This window comes from Hyaena hyaena, unplaced genomic scaffold (assembly GCF_003009895.1).
Source record: "Hyaena hyaena isolate Hyena2069 unplaced genomic scaffold, ASM300989v1 scaffold_15, whole genome shotgun sequence".
Lineage (NCBI taxonomy): Eukaryota > Metazoa > Chordata > Mammalia > Carnivora > Hyaenidae > Hyaena > Hyaena hyaena.
The window spans coordinates 6,453,720-6,472,685 of NW_024080647.1; the positions used below are offsets into that span (position 1 = coordinate 6,453,720).

Below are 18,966 nucleotides of genomic sequence, written 5' to 3' on the forward strand. Positions count from 1 at the left end.
TCTCTTACCACTGTTAGCTTTCCTATATATCAAGTGACACCAAGGAACGCTCTGAAAACACGCCTGCAGCACCGGAGGAACGTGAAATGCCCCACTCTCTTGTTCAGGGAAATGAAAGTGGGCTGGTTGACACAAAATCTGCCTGGGCTTTCACCACACTGTTAGTGAGCCGAATTGCCACAGTGGTCCTGGAACAGACGTTGTATTGTATTAACCGCTTCCTCGGGCAAAAACAACGGGAAAGCAGGAGGCTGACACCATCCAAAACTCAGACTCGTGTTTTAATATATCTGCCCCTACAATTTACTCCCACCCCTACCCCATTCATCCACCCTTCTGCACATGACAAACAGAGTATGTTCAAATCCATCTAATTAACAGTGATGACAGGCACACAGTAAGTGCTCAAGAAATGTTGACTGGGTTGTTGGGTGTCATGGGCTTTTGGTACTTTTCAGTATTTTATTTTTTCAGTGGGCATATATCACATTTCTAATCCCAAAGATATAACACTACTTTGTAAACATCTATTTAAGTCACCAGGTTTATAAATCAATGGGGGCCTGAAGCCTATGCAAGTGGAGACGCTAGAAAAGACAGAAGACCTCTTTAGTGGGGAAAGCACGTGAAAATAAGCCAGTTTAATCAACTGCCAGAGTCCCGACTCTACCTCTGACAACAAAGAAGCAGCACTTCGTCTCTGTTCAGTGACACCAGCAGGATGTCACGGTCATCTCTCCAACACGGACATCTTTTCACCACACATGAAAGCACGTTTCGTTTCCTCTCTTACCTTGCAGCGGCCGCCAGGAGATTTTTCGCATTGGGGGCTCCTGGGTCTACAGAGAGAGATTTGGCAGCTAACAGCAGCTTGCTGGATGCCATAGAGATATTCTTGAGGTTTCCAATCACTTGGATCTGGTCTTCTTTCGTCTGCAAAGTCAAAAGGAGGCAGAGTAACTAGGGACTGTCCGGTCTTCCCAGGTGGCATTCAGCCAGCCAGGAGTAGCATCTTCACATGGGAGCAAGTCGTGGAAAGGGATCCCATGTAGCCCAGTGAGTCTGCAGATGTCTGACTGGTCGAGACAGTGCCCAGTGTCTACTGTCCCCCAAACAGATCCCCTGACCAGGCAGCATGCAACGGGACAGAAATCCATCCCCGGTGGGTCAGCTGAGAGCTGTGTTGTCTCCCAAGTGCAGGCACCACAAATGGGGGAGGGAAGGAGAGGGAAGGAGAGGGAAGGAGAAAGAGGGAGAGAGAGGGAGAGAGGGAGGGAGAGAGAGGCAGAGAGAGAGAGAGAGAGAGCGCGCGCGCACACGCGCACCAGCGTACAGACCAGGCCAGGCCCCCAGCATCCCGCTCAACAATGCTGGAGTTGTCGAGCAGCTCGTACGTCTCAGCCTGGCACAAACGACCGACACTGACTGGATATTCAGAGCGGACCGCAGCCCTGAAGTCCCTGACTCGGGAGCAGTTGCCTTCCTCACCTGGCTTACTTACCACCTGACACACAACCGTTTGTAGAGAACACAGGAAGCAACACCCTGGGTGTCTCCTCTAGGGAGTTTGCAGGAGCTCAGGGAAAAACAGCTTTGCAAGCTGACACCAGACCAGTCATGTCCCCTGTTCTGAACGAGGGGTTTATCTGTTCATCTCAAGGAGGTAATTTTTAATCATGTGACACTTGGTATCAGACACAATCTCCTCAAATGGGCCCCGTGAACCTCAAATAGAAGATCTTCCACTATATTACACCACACATGAAGCACAGAACACAGCTGCCCTCCCTGTGAAAAGCAGAGGTAAATCATGAACGTGCTGGACAATCGTGGGAAAAGTTATCCTTCATCTCTAAGAAGCGTTTCACACATAAGCTAATAGCGTCTTTAGGAATGCCAGTCCTGTGAGGTCACAGGGCTTCCTAAGCAGTGAAGAGAACTCAACGGTGAGGCCTGCTGACAGGTTCCCTCTTCCTGTTTGCCCAGTGGGACCGTCTGTCAGAGTAGACAGGCGAGGGTCAGCTCCAGTCAGCCACCGCCACACTCACCTGAGCCTGGCCCGCCATCTCAATTCCAGCATCGAGGAATTCATCGAAATCATCACTGAACTTGCCAGAGGCCGCGGCCAGCTCTCCGCTCTGGCCCCGGGTGGCATGGACCACTTCGCCAGCAGACTGGTTCAGATCAGCTGCTGCTTGGTTCAGTTCGCTCTGGGCCTCCTGGAAAGGCTTCGTGCTTGGAGGTAACTGCGGAGAGAAGAAAGGCACATCCTGTAAGACGCTGCGGGGGAGATAAGGAAGGTGCCGTGGAGGGAGGGAGGACTCTCCAGGGATGCATTTCTGTGTCATCTAAATGAAAAGGCTCTGCGTGGTTTGAGCCCATTTACGTGAAGTGTAACATACTGACATTATTTCATTCACTGAAATTTACTTGAACACCTAGTCAGTGCTAGACACAGTGGGTCTGCATACGGTCTATCCTCAGGGGCTGTGGTGTCCCGAGTGGCAGAGCCAGGACTCACACGTGGGCCATCTGACTCTAGGATCCAGGCTCTGAACCACCACTCTATTTCGGATGGAGCCTCTCAAACATTAGGCTTTCTAGAACACAAAGGCAGATGCTCTATTAAACCTCAAATCCTATTCTTCCACACTAATAGCCACCGATTAGGAACCTTTGCTAATGTAGCTTTTATGTGGACCCGAAGTGTCACTGGTGGAATTGCCCTGAGTTCCAGAGAGGTCAGGCTAGGCTCTCACAGTCACACCACACGCTGTGTAGCGGGTATGTGCCAGGCACCAGGCAGAGAAGGGATGAACGAGCCAGAAGCTCCTGCAGAAAGGGGCACACAAAACAGAAAACAGACCCCGAGGTGCAGTTTCTTAGAGAACTCGCTCTCAGTGAGTTTTAGACACACATGTCCCTGCATCATCCGACTGTGACCGCCTGTAATGTCCCGATAACAAGACGGATGATCACATACCCACCTTGCCACTCCAGGATGACAGGAGAGCTAACGGCATCACGGACTCAAAGAAAAAGTAAACTTGAAAAGCTCTGCCTGGGAACTTTGCGCATGGAAAATCAAAATAAGGAAAGGCCAACTGAGAGGAAAAGCAGGACTTGCAAACCCAAGGTTAGCCGCTCTGAGACCTCGCGGAAGGGAGAAGACTCCTCTCCCACCTATGGTGAGCCCACTCGCCCAGGTGCCCCTCTCAATGCAAAACCTCTCACCGAGTCCACAAGCAGCTTCTTGCTGGACTCGCCAATGCTCTTCAAGGCCACGTCCACATCCTTCTGGCCAGGGAGACAATTCACGCAGTTATTCAAGGAGTGTGAGACGGCTTTGGCTACCTGAAAACCCGGAGAAAGGAAAGGTCCGTAAGAGAGTAGTTTCAGGGCAAACACTTGTGCAGATGCGTTGGGAACCAGCAGTGATGGTAGGCAGAGCTGAAAAGAATTGGGAAATTATCTGCCAGTATCCAGCTGACACCATTTACCATTGAATCACCTCATCCAGGCTTCTCACTGGGGTTAACATCCTGTCTTGGCAAAGGGTCTGACACATTGATACCATATACCTTGCACGCACCCCAGCGCCAGGCTACGTCACGGCTCTGTGACTCAAACACAGAACTCTCCAATATTACGTCAGGTTCTACAACAAACATACCTTCTACCAAAAGAAACACAAAGAGCCCCGCTTCGTGAGACCTCTGTGAAGGCCACCAAAGTAGGAGGAGGCCTGGAATTCTTTGGGTCACAGGTAGGACTGCAGCTGACTTCTCTCAGTGACACAAGGGTGCCATCACCCCCATACCTTACCCTGCTCAAGGGCAGGCGGGATGCTCTGAGCCTTTCAGCCTTCAACTTGGGGCTGCCCACATGCTGCCTCTTTAGCATGTCTAAGGGCTCGCTGGATGCGCTCTTCAGTATCCTTAGGCAGAGGGTAAGGTTTTTGGAAGTGGGCTGTGCCATGCCTTTTAATCTAAACCATCTCCTTCCCAGCTTCCTGTCTAGAACTTTGCCTAGATGGTCTCTAGCCCACACGCTTCATTAGGTAGGCAAAGATTCATTCAAAGAGGCGATAAAGGGAGCATAAAACTTTGAGTGGACACACTAGGTGTATCCTACTTCACCTCTCAGACTAGGAAGAGAAATATACTTAAGGACACCCGGGCCCCAAACATACATGCTTGCTGTCTCCTGGCTTCCAAAACTCCAAGGAGAGATTTCAACAAAGGCCCCCATACTCTCTGGTCACCTAACTGAGCAGATGTCATATTTTGGGGGCTACCAGGCAAGACTTACACAAGTGGCTATTGCGTATGCCCAGCATGGTCACAGCACTCAGGAAGGTTTTGAAAACACCCGTCGGGGGGGCACCTGGGTGGCTCAGTCGGTTAAGTATCCGACTTCACCTTGGGTCATGATCTCACAGTTGGTGGGTTTGAGCTCCGCACCGGGCTCTATGCTGGCAGCTAGCTCGAAGCCTGGAGCCTGCTTCGGATTCTGTGCCACTCTCTCTCTGTGACCCTCCCCTGCTCACACTGTCTCTCTCTCTCTCTCAGAAATAAAAAAAAAAAAAAAAAAATTAAAAAAATTTTGAAAACATCCGATGGCCGAGAAATGTTCACACCAGGAAAAGAGTAACCACCTGAGTGAGGACTGTAATTGCCAATTCTGGGGCCTCACCTGGGCGAGTCTCTGCTGGCTCTCGGCATCCCCAGGAGCAATCAGGGCCTGCTTGGCTTCCTGGATGAGCACGGCTGAGCCCTCCATCACGTCGCGAGCTGAATCTAACATGGCATGTGTAGCTGCGGGGTCACTCGTGGATGCGGCCACTCCACGGGCAGCCTGGGCCAGCGTTTTCAGAGCCTGCGCTGTCTCTCTTGCAGCCACCCCTGGGGTAAAAAGCCCATCAGACTTTCTATTAGACTCCATCTAAAAGCCATACTTTTCTGGCAAGTCAGCCTCTAGACCACAGCTTCCTAGAAAGGAGAACATCTTTTGACAGTGTGTGGTCCAGGTGGGCTCCAAATTCCTTTTTATAAAATTTGAATTGCTATGCTTCTGGAAGTAGTAGCCCATACCACTGGTTCTGGGCCAATCCAAGAGACATGTTGTAACAAGTGCCATGCTAACAACGATTTTGCTCTGGCTCCTGTCACACACTCTGCTGTGCATGTCCACGGACCTGTAAAGCCCAGTGCATGGGATCAAGTATCCAGGAGGAGCATTCAAACATACTTTTCTTCCCAAATGTTTATCAGGACATAACTTAGATACAGTCAAGTGAGCACTTTACATGTGCAGCTCAGTGAATTTTTACATATGTTATATCCATGCAGCCATCATGCAGATGGCGACAGAACATTTCCATCACCTGTGCCCTTCCTCAGTCAATAGCCTCTCATACCAGAAATAATCACTCTTCTAGCTTTTATCACATTCACCTAGTTGTACCTTGTGTCTGGCTTCTTTCTCTCCCGGAACGCCAGTTCTTTTTACCCATGTTGTTACATTCATTCCTCTGTCCTGCTATGTAGCATTTCACTGTACCAATTCACCGTTTATCCAATCTTCTGTGGGTGTATATTTGGACTGTGTTGTGTTTAGTGCTACGATGCACACAGCTACCAAGAAAGTTCTTGTAAATTTCTGGCATTTCTTTCATGCATTTAGTGGACAGAGGGAATCATTTCTCTTGGATATAACCTAGGAGCGGAACTGCCGTGTCATGGAGGAAGTTTAGCTGTAGAGGACACTATAAAACCTCTTCAGACTGGTTTTACCATGATGTACTCCACCAGCACCGTATGAGAGCTCCAGTTGTTCTATATCCTGGCTAAAACTTGCTATTGTCAGATTTTTTATTTTAGCTATTCTGGTGGGAGTACAACTGTAGCTCACTGGGATTTAACTTTTATATCCTTATGGAGTAATGATGTTGAGTACTTTTTCATACACTTAGTGGCCATTTGGGAAGTGCCTGTTCATCTTTATGTTTTTTTAACTTTTTAATGTTTGTTTATTTTCAAGAAAGAGACAGAGTGGGACCAGGGGAGGGTAAAAGAGAGAAGGAGACACAGAATCTGAAGCAGGCTCCAGGCTCCGAGCTTTGAGCTATCAGCACAGAGCCCGACGCTGAGCTCACGCTCACAAGCCATTGAGATCATGACCTGAGCTGAAGTTGGACGCTTAACCAACTGAACCACCCAGGCACCTCTGCCTGTTCATCTTTAAATTTATTCTAAGAATGATGGGATTCAGTGATCAACTATGAATATAAACTAGTTCTTAAAAATTATAGTATCATCTCCCATAAAATGAACATGAACCTTCCTACATGACACTGAGGGCTTGGAAGAGCCAAGCAGAAGATGAAGGCCAGAAGTCCTAGAGCATGTAATAAGAGGATCTGGACACCCTGAGAGATGCTGAAGAATCCACCTTAAAGCACATCTCACTGAACAGCTTCAGAGAGGAGGCCAGCACCGAGGGGTATCTTGTCCATGACCCTTTCAGAGGCAGTGCCAGGACTAGATCTGAGGATTCTCTTTTTTTTTTTTTTTTTTTTTACAAACAGTTTATTGTCAAATTAGTTTCCACATAACACTCAGTGCTCATCCCCACACGTGTCCTCCTCCATGCCCATCCCCCCCTCCCCCCCACATCCATCAGTCCTCAGTTTTTGTCAGCATTCAAGAGTCTCTCATGGTAGATCTGAGGATTCTTAACTTCTGGGTCAGACTCTCTGCACAGTGCTCTTTGGGGTAGAGAACTAGGAGGGATTCTTGCTAGAACATATACCATCTGCATGAAACTGACAGACATCAATTTCTCTTGCGCTCAGCTTCGAAGTGATGACTGTCTATAGGCTTCAGCAGGCTGGTCTCTGGGCGCCACTGATGGGGGGCCTTCACCAGCTGTGACTTCTGCTGCATCAGCAGATGCAGCAGGTGGTGGTCTCCTTCTGGAGGATGAGGCGCCATAATACAGTAATGTGCGAGGCCTCACATCCATAAAACAAGACAACTTTGCAGCGCTGCAGACTCACTCATCTGTAAATATTTAGTAAGTCACACAGCTGGGACATAACTCTACAATCTAATCAGGGCAAATTACAAAGCTGCCAATCCACCATTTATCACCTGGCACTTTCAAATGCAACATGCGGTATGAAAGAATTTTAAACAAAGTGGGTTTTTTTTTTTTTTTTTTATGGCAAAGGGGAAGCCCAGAAGAGAAAACACAAAGATAAATAAAGCGAATGTGAAAGAGAGAAACATGCGGAGTGGACCAGTCAATTCTTTTTTATGTTTAAGCTTCTGGCACAGGGTTGAAGGATGCCCTTGCTCAGAAACGCACCAGATGTGGTTAAGACCTCATGTAGCTCTGGTTCTGTAGCTGATTAGCCGTGTGGCCTACACTGCTGCCTTTTTCCTCAGGGCCTCAGTTTCCCACCAGTTTTAGGGGGCTGAGATCACTGCTCTGACTGCTGAAAACTCTAGGCTAGGATTTCTAGACATCTCTTGCCTTTCCATTTATTACAGTCTCCTGAGTCCATTTCTATTTCGGTTGTATATGACTTTCAGAGAATGAAACCTTTATCAGGTACAATTAGAAAAGTCACGTTTATGCAAAAATCATTTACTAAAAAGCCTTTTACAGACCCAGACAATTTTTTTTAAAGGCAGAAATCAAAGGAGCTGAATGTCAAAAGCTTAGGCTGGTCTATCCCATGTGTTTTCTGCTGAGGAATCACTATGAAATCTCAAGGCATCTCAAGGATCCTCTTAGGAGGCATCAGGTTTCCATGGAAGAGGAAGCTGTACCATCAAAGGAATGAAACAAGAGGCTGGGAGCCTGATGAACATCTATTCTTACACATGGCCTCATTCACAGCAATGTTCTCGATGGGAATGATGACACTGATCAGGGTCAAGTCTGCAGGCAAACAGCACCCTCCAAATGAAAATGTTCCTAGAGTCCAGGGTACATGACAAAGCCAGAATTGCCAGTGGGCAACATGAAAGCAGACCATGGTCTCAACGACCACAACACTTTGAAGACACAGGCCGTTTTCACAGTATGCTTGCTATCTGGATCTTAAATTAGGTTCAGGAAAAGAGCCTTAAGAAGATTCATCAGTGATACACGATGCAGTGAAATTCTCTGTAATGGTCGTTATTGCTGATTAGAATTCATGTAGGTTGTGTGTAGATAGCAGTAGACCACACAGCAGACTCACAAGGTAAAAATGTGGTATGCTACAGGTTTTTAATCTGTTGTACAGGATCTGAAAGGGGGTCTATATACCACTGTCTTTAGCCAAGCAGAAATGCGGTTTGGATATTGCCCTGATCAAACAAAAACACATCTGTGTTAGAAACTAGCCCAGTGGCGGCTGAGACCCACAGAGGAGCAGTCCACACGTATGTTCTCTCCTTCCTTCCCATCCATTATCTAACTTACCGGGACTTGCCTTCGACACAGAGAAGAGTGACTCTGTTTTTCCCAGAGCCAATGGATGCTTCCTAAGTCCTTCTCTTACACGACTTTTCTGGGTAGCAACTACCTCTCTGGCTCTAGACACCTCCTTTTCTCCAGGTTTCCTTGCTCTTTCCAAGGCTGCATATTCTCACTTCTTTCAAAAATTTCCTTTGCTGCTGAGCCACCTTCTTATTAAATATTTGGGTTATTCAGAGTTACCTGTGATCATTTTTCTTGCTCTATTAGCAAACTTACTTAACACTTTGCATTAAACAGTTAAAAGCCATCATCTCCAGTCCAAACTTCTCTCCTTAATTCGAGGGGCAACTATTTAGCTGCCTAATGAGCATCACAACCTGGAGTTGCTTCAAACTGAATGCATCTACAGGTGAACCTGACATCCCTAAACTCCAGCCCATACCACGCCTGCCCATGGCCCTGTGTGTCCATCATGATGGTTCACACATGTCTTCATTCAGCTCTTGGGTCAAACACTTAGAGTGTCCATGTTGCTTTCCTTACTTCTGTCTCTGCCAGTCCCTGACCAGTAAGCCAATAGATGTCAGGTCTCTCTTTCTTTAATCCATGCCTTCGTTTCCTCTCCAGGCCACTCCCATCTCTCAGGTGGATGACTGAAGCAGCCTTCACCCTGGTCTCCATGCCTCCAACTTTGTTTCCCTCTAGTTTATCTGCCTAGGAGAGGAAGGGCAACCTCTTTAAAAGGCAATCTAAACTGTGTCCATGGATGAGAACTCTTCAATGTCTTCACATGCTCTTTGGTTAAGTTTTAAATAATTTAAGTTGTCTTATGAGGCTCTTGAAGAGCTGACCCAGCCTCCTTTTCCAGCCTTAACTTTTTACACCTCTCCTGCTTGCCTTTTGCCCGAACATTCCACGAGGTCACTTGGTCAGTCTTTTCTCTTCCCTTTGGGACTTCATATACACTGTTGCCACCTCCCTAACCACTCATTCAGTGCCTGCCAAAACTAAGCGGTGCTACTTCTAGGCTGTTTTTCACACAGACTAGACAGTGTGTCATCCTGGATGTTATCAGTATCAGATGATGGCGCTTGTAAAGGAGTCTTCCCTCCATTAAAGAGGCATTTCATCAGCTATACCAAGTTTGGCAAGATTCCAGAAAGGTGTAGAATTTCTTGAAGCTTGTATCTACCATGTACTCTGTGCCTTGTAAGAATCTATAAATACTTTTCCTTCTCCATGAACACTAAATGAATGCTGAAACCCTGATCCGGTGGCCAGCTCACTCCAACAGTTTCCCTTACTCTCCTATTAGGACAAAACTGTTACTACTGAAGGTACTGTATTATATTAGAGAGAACTCTTTTTGTGAATATACAGAATTTTTAGAAAAATCAAAGAGGATCTTGGTTATCGTAATGGCAGAATCACTTATTGCGGATCAATTCCCCCTCGAAGACACAACTATAAACACTGGAAAAATCATAGAAAACATCTGTTTGATGGCCACGGAGAGAAATCAAGGCACTAAGAGGGATAACATTTTATGTAATTTTTAAAAAGATATTTTGAGAGAGAGAGAGAGAGAGGAGGAGGAGGAGGGGCAGACAGAGAGGTGGAGAGAGAGAATTCCAAGTAGGCTTTGCAATGTCAGCATGGATACTGATGTGGGGCTCGAACTCACAAACCATGACCTGAGCTGAAATCCAAGAGTCTAGTGCTTAACTGCCTGAGCTACCCAGGCGCCCCAAGAGGGACAAGATTTTAAAGAGAAAAAAAGGCAAAGAGAGGGAGGTATAGTGCTGCTCTCCCCTTCAAGGCATTCCTTAATTTGTAAACTGTTGCCCAGAAGCTGACCAAAACTTCTGTGATCTCACGGGGCTGGGAGGATTAAAAAGGACCGTTGTGAGCCCATGGTAAACATCACAGATGTTTCGGTGGGATGCACAAAGGGCTATCCCCCAAAAAGCAAACTGGAAACAGACCACACAATTTCCAATCAGCTCAGTCCCTGCCCATATTACAGTGATCTGCCTAGATGTTCACCATGTGCCAGAAACAAAGAATAATCCTCTGTAGGGAAATAAACACAATTCAGAGCCTCCAACTGTCTCTTCAATTGAAAATACCGTCTAGCATTAGATTAAAAAATAACAGACACAGCAAGAGGTAAGACCAATGGCTGAAAACTAAGAGGAGAAAAATGACAATGAATGCAGGCCCACAGGCGATCCAGATATTGGAATTACTGGACCAGGACTTTCAGTAACTTGTGCTAACTACGTCGAGGAATTAGATGGCAAGATAGAAAATTTCAGCAGCGGAAGTTTGGAAAGTGCAAGGAAACTATCAAAAGACTTTTATCAAACTGAAAAATAGGACATTTCAAATTAAAAACTCAAAAGAAGCTAAAAGCAGAATAGACACAGCTAAAGAGAGGAACAGTGAGATACAGATCGATCAAAGGGGAATGCTGAGAAAGAGGCATGGAGAAGAAAAATCACAACAAATATGGGAAAGCAGAGGAGACACACTCAACAGTGGAAATGCCCAATATATACAGTAACTGGAATCTTCAGAGAAGATGACAGAAAAAATGGGGCAGAATCACTATGTGAAAATACAGCTTGAGAGTTTTCCAAAAATGACACAAGACAACCGATCCCATTCTGCAGCAGTACTAAAACCCAAAGCAGAATAAACACACGATAAAACTTCTTTCGTTAAAAAAGCTAGCAGAGGGGAAAAATACATCCACATTACCTTTACCAAAGGAAACTGACAGCTGACTTCTCAACAGAAATCAAGGAGACCCGAAGACAATGGAGTAACATCTTCTAAGGGCTGGCATAAAATAACTGCCAACTTAAAATTCTGTAAATGAAATTATCCACCAAAAATAAAGGCTCAACAAAGGCAGATGTAGACAAAAATGGACAGAATTTCTTACCAGTAGACTCATACTAAAGCAAATGAAAGGAGTTCTTCAGGCAGAAAGGAAAAATCCCAGGTGGAGGCACATGGGAGAAGCAGGAAGGAATGAAGAACACAGGAGGGGTCAATATGGAGGTGACTCTAAATGGATACCGACTGTAGGAAACAACACGGAGACTGTATTGAGGAGACTGACATATCTGTATAATTAAAATACAGAAAAATGACAGTGATGAATGAAATGGAAGAGAGGTAAAGGGGGTTAAAAGTGTTCCAAGATTCTTGTACTGTCCGTGAAGAGGTGAACATACTAACTTATACTAGCCTTTTAAAATCATAGGAGAGTCAGTGACTATACAACTAACAAGCTAATCAAGGACAGAGAGAGACAAAATTTAACAGATACATGTGAATCTGAAGAAAGGCGAGAAAGGAATCCAGAACAGGTAAGACATTCGGAAAACAAATAGTAAAAGGACAGATTAAAATATCAATATATCAGTCATTACATTATAGTAAATAGAATAAACCGTCTGGCTGAAAAAAACAAAGACTATTTCATCAATAACCCCTCCCTCTGCAAAACAACAAATACATGATGCTTATAAGATACCAGTTAAAGAAAAGCATCCAGTAAAGTTGAAAATGGGACAACACAGATGATGCACACCCTAGTGAAAACAAATGCACAACTATATGGATAAACTATAAAACAGTATTAAAAGGAAAATCTAAGTAGTGTAAGGATAACACATATTCACAGATTAGAAACCTCAGTAATATAAAAAGGTCACTTATCTCCCAAATGATTCAATGTAATACCAATTAAAAAAAGAAAAAGAAACGGGTGGGTTTTTTTTGGGGGGGGGGCGGGTGTAGAAACTGACATGCTGGTGGTAGAATCTGTGTGGAAAGGCAAAGGGTTAAGAATAGTCAGCACTTAAAGTCAGAGTACTTATATAACCAGGTATTAATATTTAGTATAAAACTGCAGTAATTAGGAGAGTGTGGTACTAAGGTAGTCACTGGAAAAGAATCAAAAGATCAGAAACCGATTCTCATATACAAGTGCCCTTAATTAATGACAGAATGGCACTGAAGGGTACTGGGCAAATGATATGGTTGCTTCAACAAGTGGTGTGGGTCAAATAGATAACCAGGTGAATAATCAACTCAATAAGGACACTGCTCACATACAAAACTCAACTTTAGGTGGATCGTAGTTCTAAGTATAGAAAATAAAAGAACAAAGCTTCTAGACAGTAACAGAGAAGAATATCTTAATGATTTTCGAGAGGCAAAATTTCTGCAAAAGACAAACTTACTAACCTTAAGGGAAAGAGTTGTAAATTGAACTATATTAAAATTATAAAAAATCTGTTAAGGAACAACTTTGAGAGTGAAGGGTAAGCTCCAAGATAAAAGAAATACATGTAAATGAAAAGGATTTCCTACAACTAAGATAAAGGTAGCTCAAAGTTTTGTTTTGTTTTTAATGTTTGCTTATTTTTGAGAAAGAGAGAGAGAGAGAGAGAGAGAATGAATATGAGCCAGGGAGGGGCAGAGAGAGGGAGACACAGAATTTGAAGCAGGCTCCAGGCTCTGAGCTGTCAGCACAGAGCCTGATGCAGCACTCAAACTCAGGAACCATGAGGTCATGACCTGAGCTGATGTTGGATGCTTAACTGACTGAGCCGCCCAGGCGCCCCTCAAAGTTTTTTTTTTTTTTTTTTTTTTTTTAAAGAGCAAAATACGTGAACAGGCACTTCACAAGATATCCAGATGGCCAATTAGTATATGAAAAATTCCTCAACTGCATTGCTTTTCATGGAAATACAAACCAGAACCATAATAGGATACTACAAACTCAGCAGAATAATGTTGGCTGACAACAGAAAGTGGAGACAAGGATGTGAACAGCTGGAACTTTCATACACCACCGCCCGAAGGAAGGTAGCTAGAGCCAAACACAGCCTGGCACCCAGCAATTCCATTTCTAGGTATCTCTTAAGAAAATGCTTTTATGTTCACTCAACAGCATGTCCTAGAACTGTCCACAGCTTTACCCATCAAAGGGGTCAGTCTCAAACAGGTATAGTCATACAATAAAATATTATAGGGAGCAACAGAAACCTAAGAACTGCAGCCTACATCACATGAATCTCACAACATAATGCCTGAAAAAAAAACAGCGAAGATACAAGGACACATCCTGCATGATTCCCTTCATAGTTTAAAATAAGCAAATCAGCCGATGCTGTTATAGGTCATGGGTGTTGATCTCTGGGGGACAGGAGGGAATATAACAAATGGCAGGGAGCAGAGGGCACATCTGGGTGCTGAAAATGTTCCATTATTTGATCTTTGTGGTGGTGTTTTGGGTGCATTTCATTTGTGATAACTCATGAAGGTCTACATTTAGGACTTAACACTCTCTTCTAGATGTATACATCAACAGCAATAACAATATATGCATTTTTTGAAAGGCAAGCAGTACTACACTATGTAACAAAAGCAACCATCTATAACCCTCCTCCCCATCCCAGAGGCCCCCATTCCTTTCCTAGAGCCATTCAGCTCTTTCAGCTTTCTTCTGACACATTTTCTCTTTCCTATAATGGGCTTGTAATGAAACTTTTTGATGTTTCCACTTTAGGTAGCTAGAGACTACCTGTTAAGTCTTCCTACTAGGGAGACGTTTCCTTATATAACCTAGTGTTTTTCCTAGAGCTGATAATTACACAATCTTTTTCTTTTCTTATTTTCAAAATATAATTTATTGTTAAACTGGCTTCCATACAACCCAGTGCTCATCCCAACAAGAGCCCTATTCCCCACCCCCTCAGTTTGCTCTCTGTATTTGAGAGTCTCTTATGGTTTGCCTTCCTCTCTTTTTTTCCCCCTTCGCTTCCCCCATGGTCTTATGTTTCTCAAGATCCACACAGGAGTGCAAACATACAGTAAGTCTTTCTCTGACTGACTTATTTCACTTAGCATAATACCCTCCAGTTCAATCCGCATTGCTACAAATGACAGGATTTCATTCTTTCTCATTGCCAAGTAGTATTCCATTGTATAAATAAACCACATCTTCTTTATCCATTCATCAGTCGACGGACATTTAGGCTGTTCCCATAATTTGGTTATTGTCGAAAGTGCTGCTATATACCTTGGGGTACACGTGCCCCAATGCATCAGCACCTCTGTATCCCTTGGGTAAATTCCTAGCAGTGCTATTGCTGGGTATTAGGGTAGATCTATTTTTAATTTTTTTGAGGAATTCCACAGTTTTCCAAAGTGGCTGTACCAGTCTGCATTCCCACCAGCAGTGCAAGAGGGTTCCCATTTCTCCACATCCTCGCCAGCATCTAGAGTCTCCTGATTTGTTCATTTTAGCCACTCTGACTGGTTACCGTCTTTTTCTTATACAGACTCCTGTTTAAGGGTATCTCCTGCCTTTAGGGGTACCTGGTATCTCCAATACTCAAACTCTCTCAGGGTTTTGCAGCACAAACAAGCTTGTTTCTTATTGGCTGCCCTGTCCTAGGAGGCCTTTAGTTCACAGGCTCTGCTAACACTCATCTGTCTCCTTCTATCTTTGCAAATTTCACTGAACTCTTATTTGTTGTCCACTTCTCGTTTTTCTTTTTTTACCCCTTTACTGTAGTGGGATTTTGAGAGCCCCACATAGATAGTTCCAGAAGTCTGTAATTACTGGTTGCGTATAGTCTAGTAGGGGTGAACCGCAAAGAGTTTGGGGTGATGATACTGTACTTGTCTTTATATGCTTAGTATGAAGGCCTAGTAACAAGCAAGGGGAAAGGGTTTGAAAAATCTGTAAATTGCTGTTGAAAAACAAAGTCAGGTGCACGGTCAAGTCAATGAACACCAGCTGCTGAACCCCTCTGGCCACCCCAGGGCTCTGCCCCTGGCTACAGGGCATCACTGAGAGCGTGAGTCTCACCTGTATAGTGCTCATTGCCTTGAGCAGCACAGGTTAGGAGCTGTGCCATGGAGGAGCCCACTGCCTTGGACGTACTTCCCAGGTCTTGAGCACATTTTTCCAGCTACAAGAATATCCAAAAGGGAAGAGAGCTTAGAAGAAAAGAAACATACACTGAAGTCTTAGCATAAAAACAATGCCTATCAAACGTGGGCCTTAGCTTTTCCCCACCTAATACCAGTGATGCTGAGTGGGTGATAGAGGGGAAGGAGCCCCATGCTTCAGTACAAATGTGGCTTCCTGCTCCTCCCCTCGACTTCCTTCCCCCACATGCCAGCTGTGAGAGACTGGACAGGTTACTGAACCTCTCCATGCCTTGGTCTCCTAAGGAGATCATGACACCTAAGCGCAGAAACTTTTCAGAATCAATGTAGGTACTCAACAAATGATAGCTATTAGCATTATGCCTTTAGAAGCTAATTTAGAAAGTCTGCAACAAATCCTTCGCGAGGATTAATTATGCTTTGGCAGGAAGTGGGCAGACATCCAGCGGTACCACCTTCCTGGCATGTGGGACCATTAACATTGTTCATTTCAGTCTTCATCCTTTGAGGAGTTCTAACCAGAAGGAAATGCAATAGAAAGAGAGGTTTGCCGTGGTAAATGAGATTATGAAAATGGGCAAAGTGCTTGCTTCCCGTGAACAGCACGTCATCTTGCTTCGTAAACTGAATAAATAATTCAGAGAACAAAGTTCCTCAAGGCCCAGGGTATGGATAATTATTTGATTACTAGCGGAGGACAACATTTTGGAACAGAAGCTCCGGGCACATTGCAAGAGTGCAGAAAGGCATCAGAGAGCATGTGCATTTTTTAATTCCACAACATGCTTTCCAAGATACATTCTTTTGGGGCAAATAATTTCCTTAAAAATTACATGGTGTTTCTTGTATTCTAATGGACCAGTCGATTTTATGTAAAGGCAGGATTCCTGTCACGTCAGGCTCTCTGGGGCTCCCGGGAGTACAGGAGTTGGCCAAGGGTCATGTAGACCACATTACAGAGCAGCAGGCCGTGCAGCCAGTCCTGGCTCCATCATTAGCTGGGTGGCCTGAGGTGACTAACTTCTCTGAGCCTGAGTTTCCGAGTCTTTACAATTCGCAGTAGCTTGATTTCACAGGTATTTTCTGAGGGCTTCCCATGTACCAGGCATGGTTCCATGGTGAATTTGGTGCTCTGTAAGTCTCTTTCTATTCTATAAGTTTTCAGTTCATCCCAAGAGCAGCAGGAGTAGAAGCTCTTAACATGTGCGATCAAGAGCAGGGGCTTTTGAGTCCTGTAGGGTCTGCATTCAAACTCTGGTTCTACCGCTAGCTGGCAGATATCACAGAGGATAGTGACAACTTACCTCTGCACCTCTGTTTTCTCAGACGTAAGATGCAATTAACAGAACTCACTCGTTAAGGTTACGACGAGGACAAACTAGATCGATTTTATGTGTATACAGTGCTTAGGAGGTACTTAATAAATGGTGGTATTTATGAACAATGTTCAGTAGTGTGGAAAAGGAGGTACGCACAAATGAGAAGAACTAGTGAAATCTTAGCCACGAAAACCCTGACATCAGGATTGGTACCTCAGCAAATTGGATCTCTGTCGCCATCATTCCACTGGCTGTTGTGGCTGTGTCATATTAAAGTCCTTTGCCACTGTTCATCCTAGTGATTTGCACTAAGGAAATCTTTTTTCAAATCATGACTGTTCAAACTATTTTCTGTGTCTCCCTTAATAACCCCATTGCCAACCATTTCATAGATGAAATATCTGACACACAGAGGAGATCTAAGACTTACCTATAGGTAGTAGAGGATACAAGCTGGAGCTAGATACTAGAACTCTTACTTTAGTTTTTATTTGTTTTTAAAATGTTTATTTATTTGAGAGAGGCAGTGTGAGCAAGTGTGAGCAAGTGAGGGGCAGACAGAGGAGAGAATCCCAAGCAGGCTCTAAGCTGTCAGCACAGAGCCCAATGTGGGGTACAAACTCACAAACCCTGAGATCATGACCTGAGCTGACCTAAGACTCAGGACTCTTAAATGACTGAGCCACCCAGGCACCCCTAGAACTCCTAAATTTTAAAATCTAGCTCTTCCAGTTGTAGTGGACATTCTTTTTAGAAAAAGGCAGGTTCACAACACTGGCCTCAAACACTAGGATGTGTCTTGTTTATGAAAAGAGTAATGAGTATTGAAAGACACTTGTTCATCCCCAGCCAAACCCCAAGGCACACAGCCATCACCAGAGGCCCCTTCAGGCCCATCTTTAACTCAGTGCAGTTCTTAGATACGAGGCTATTTTAAGGCTTTGCCTTCAAAATGTCTGAAATGCAAGCACCTACCAACTCCAGCTTCTAAAAATGCCTCACCATGATGCTAGCATGCGGCAGAGTCCCACCCCCAGTGGGCTCTAACATCTCCTTACCGTTTCCCCTGGAAGGGGTTTCAGTTGACTCTCCACAGCAGCCATCTTGGCGTCCTGCAGTTCATTCTTAAGTGTCTGCACAGTGCTCAGAGCTGAATCAATTTCCATAGGACCGCAGGCTTCATGGGCCTGTCAACAGAGTTGGGAATATGTGTACAAAGGCTGCCTAGGAAAAGTGTCCCTAGTACTTTGCAATGTACACAACACCTTTCTGGATGGACCCAATGATTCTCCAGCACTGGCAACAGGAGGCAAGTGGAGGACACATCTCCTGAAAGCACTTCCCACCTCAGTCAGGACAGTAGTACTAACCTCCGTAAATAGTCAGTTATGTATGCCTCGTATGTGGATATACTTGAAGCCTCCTGGAAGCTATTTTGATCGGAAATGCATGTGCTGCTCAGACTAAGAGGATCCTTCTTCACTGTGTCTGGGTTCTAGAGACAGAGCACCAAGCACAGTATGCGTGCACACAGGGACTTGAGAAGCATGTGGGGAGTGAATGAAGAAGGAATGAGTGAATGAACCCAGGACTATGGGGACAAGTCTTCATCCCTTTTATTGATTCCCTACAAATGTCTAGACTATAAATTATTGCTTTTCCATACTGAAGATTAATCAAGACTTTTTTCCTTAGTAATTAAGAAAACGACTCCATTCTCTTGATCATTTAAAATACTGGTCTTCACACAAAGAAATGGAAAAACATTCCATGCTCATGGATAGGAAGAATAAATATAGTTAAGATGTCATTACTACCTAAAGCACTCTACACATTCAATGCAATTCCAATCAAAATTGCACCAGCATACTTCTCAAAACTAGAAAAAACTATCCAAAAATTTGTATGGAACCACAAAAGACCCCGAATAGCCAAAGTAATACTGAAAAATAAAACCAAAACGGGAGGTATCACCATCCCAGACTTCAGCCTCTACTACAAAGCTGTCATCATCAAGACAGTATGGTATTGGCACAAAAACAGACACATAGACCAATGGAACAGAATTGAGAACTCAGAAGAGGACCCAAAAGTATACAGCCAACTGATCTTTGACAAAGCAGGAAAGAATATCCAATGGAAAAAAGACAGCCTTTTTAACAGATGGTGTTGGGAGAATTGGACAGCAACA

The 18,966-nt window shown here is 44.5% G+C and overlaps 1 protein-coding gene across 2 annotated transcripts in view; it reads right to left on the reverse strand.

Annotated features, from left to right (window-relative positions):
* The window catches only part of TLN2 (talin 2), a 440,503-nt gene that overhangs the window by 104,275 nt on the left and 317,262 nt on the right, over positions 1–18,966 (reverse strand). For both annotated transcript variants that reach the window (XM_039218977.1, XM_039218971.1), the window contains exons 27-32: positions 17,834–17,962; positions 15,374–15,476; positions 4,696–4,904; positions 3,235–3,354; positions 2,049–2,246; positions 794–933 (exon numbers count right to left, since the gene is read on the reverse strand). In XM_039218977.1, coding sequence (XP_039074908.1) covers positions 794–933; positions 2,049–2,246; positions 3,235–3,354; positions 4,696–4,904; positions 15,374–15,476; positions 17,834–17,962 — 899 coding nt within the window. The remainder of the gene's footprint in view (positions 1–793; positions 934–2,048; positions 2,247–3,234; positions 3,355–4,695; positions 4,905–15,373; positions 15,477–17,833; positions 17,963–18,966) is intronic.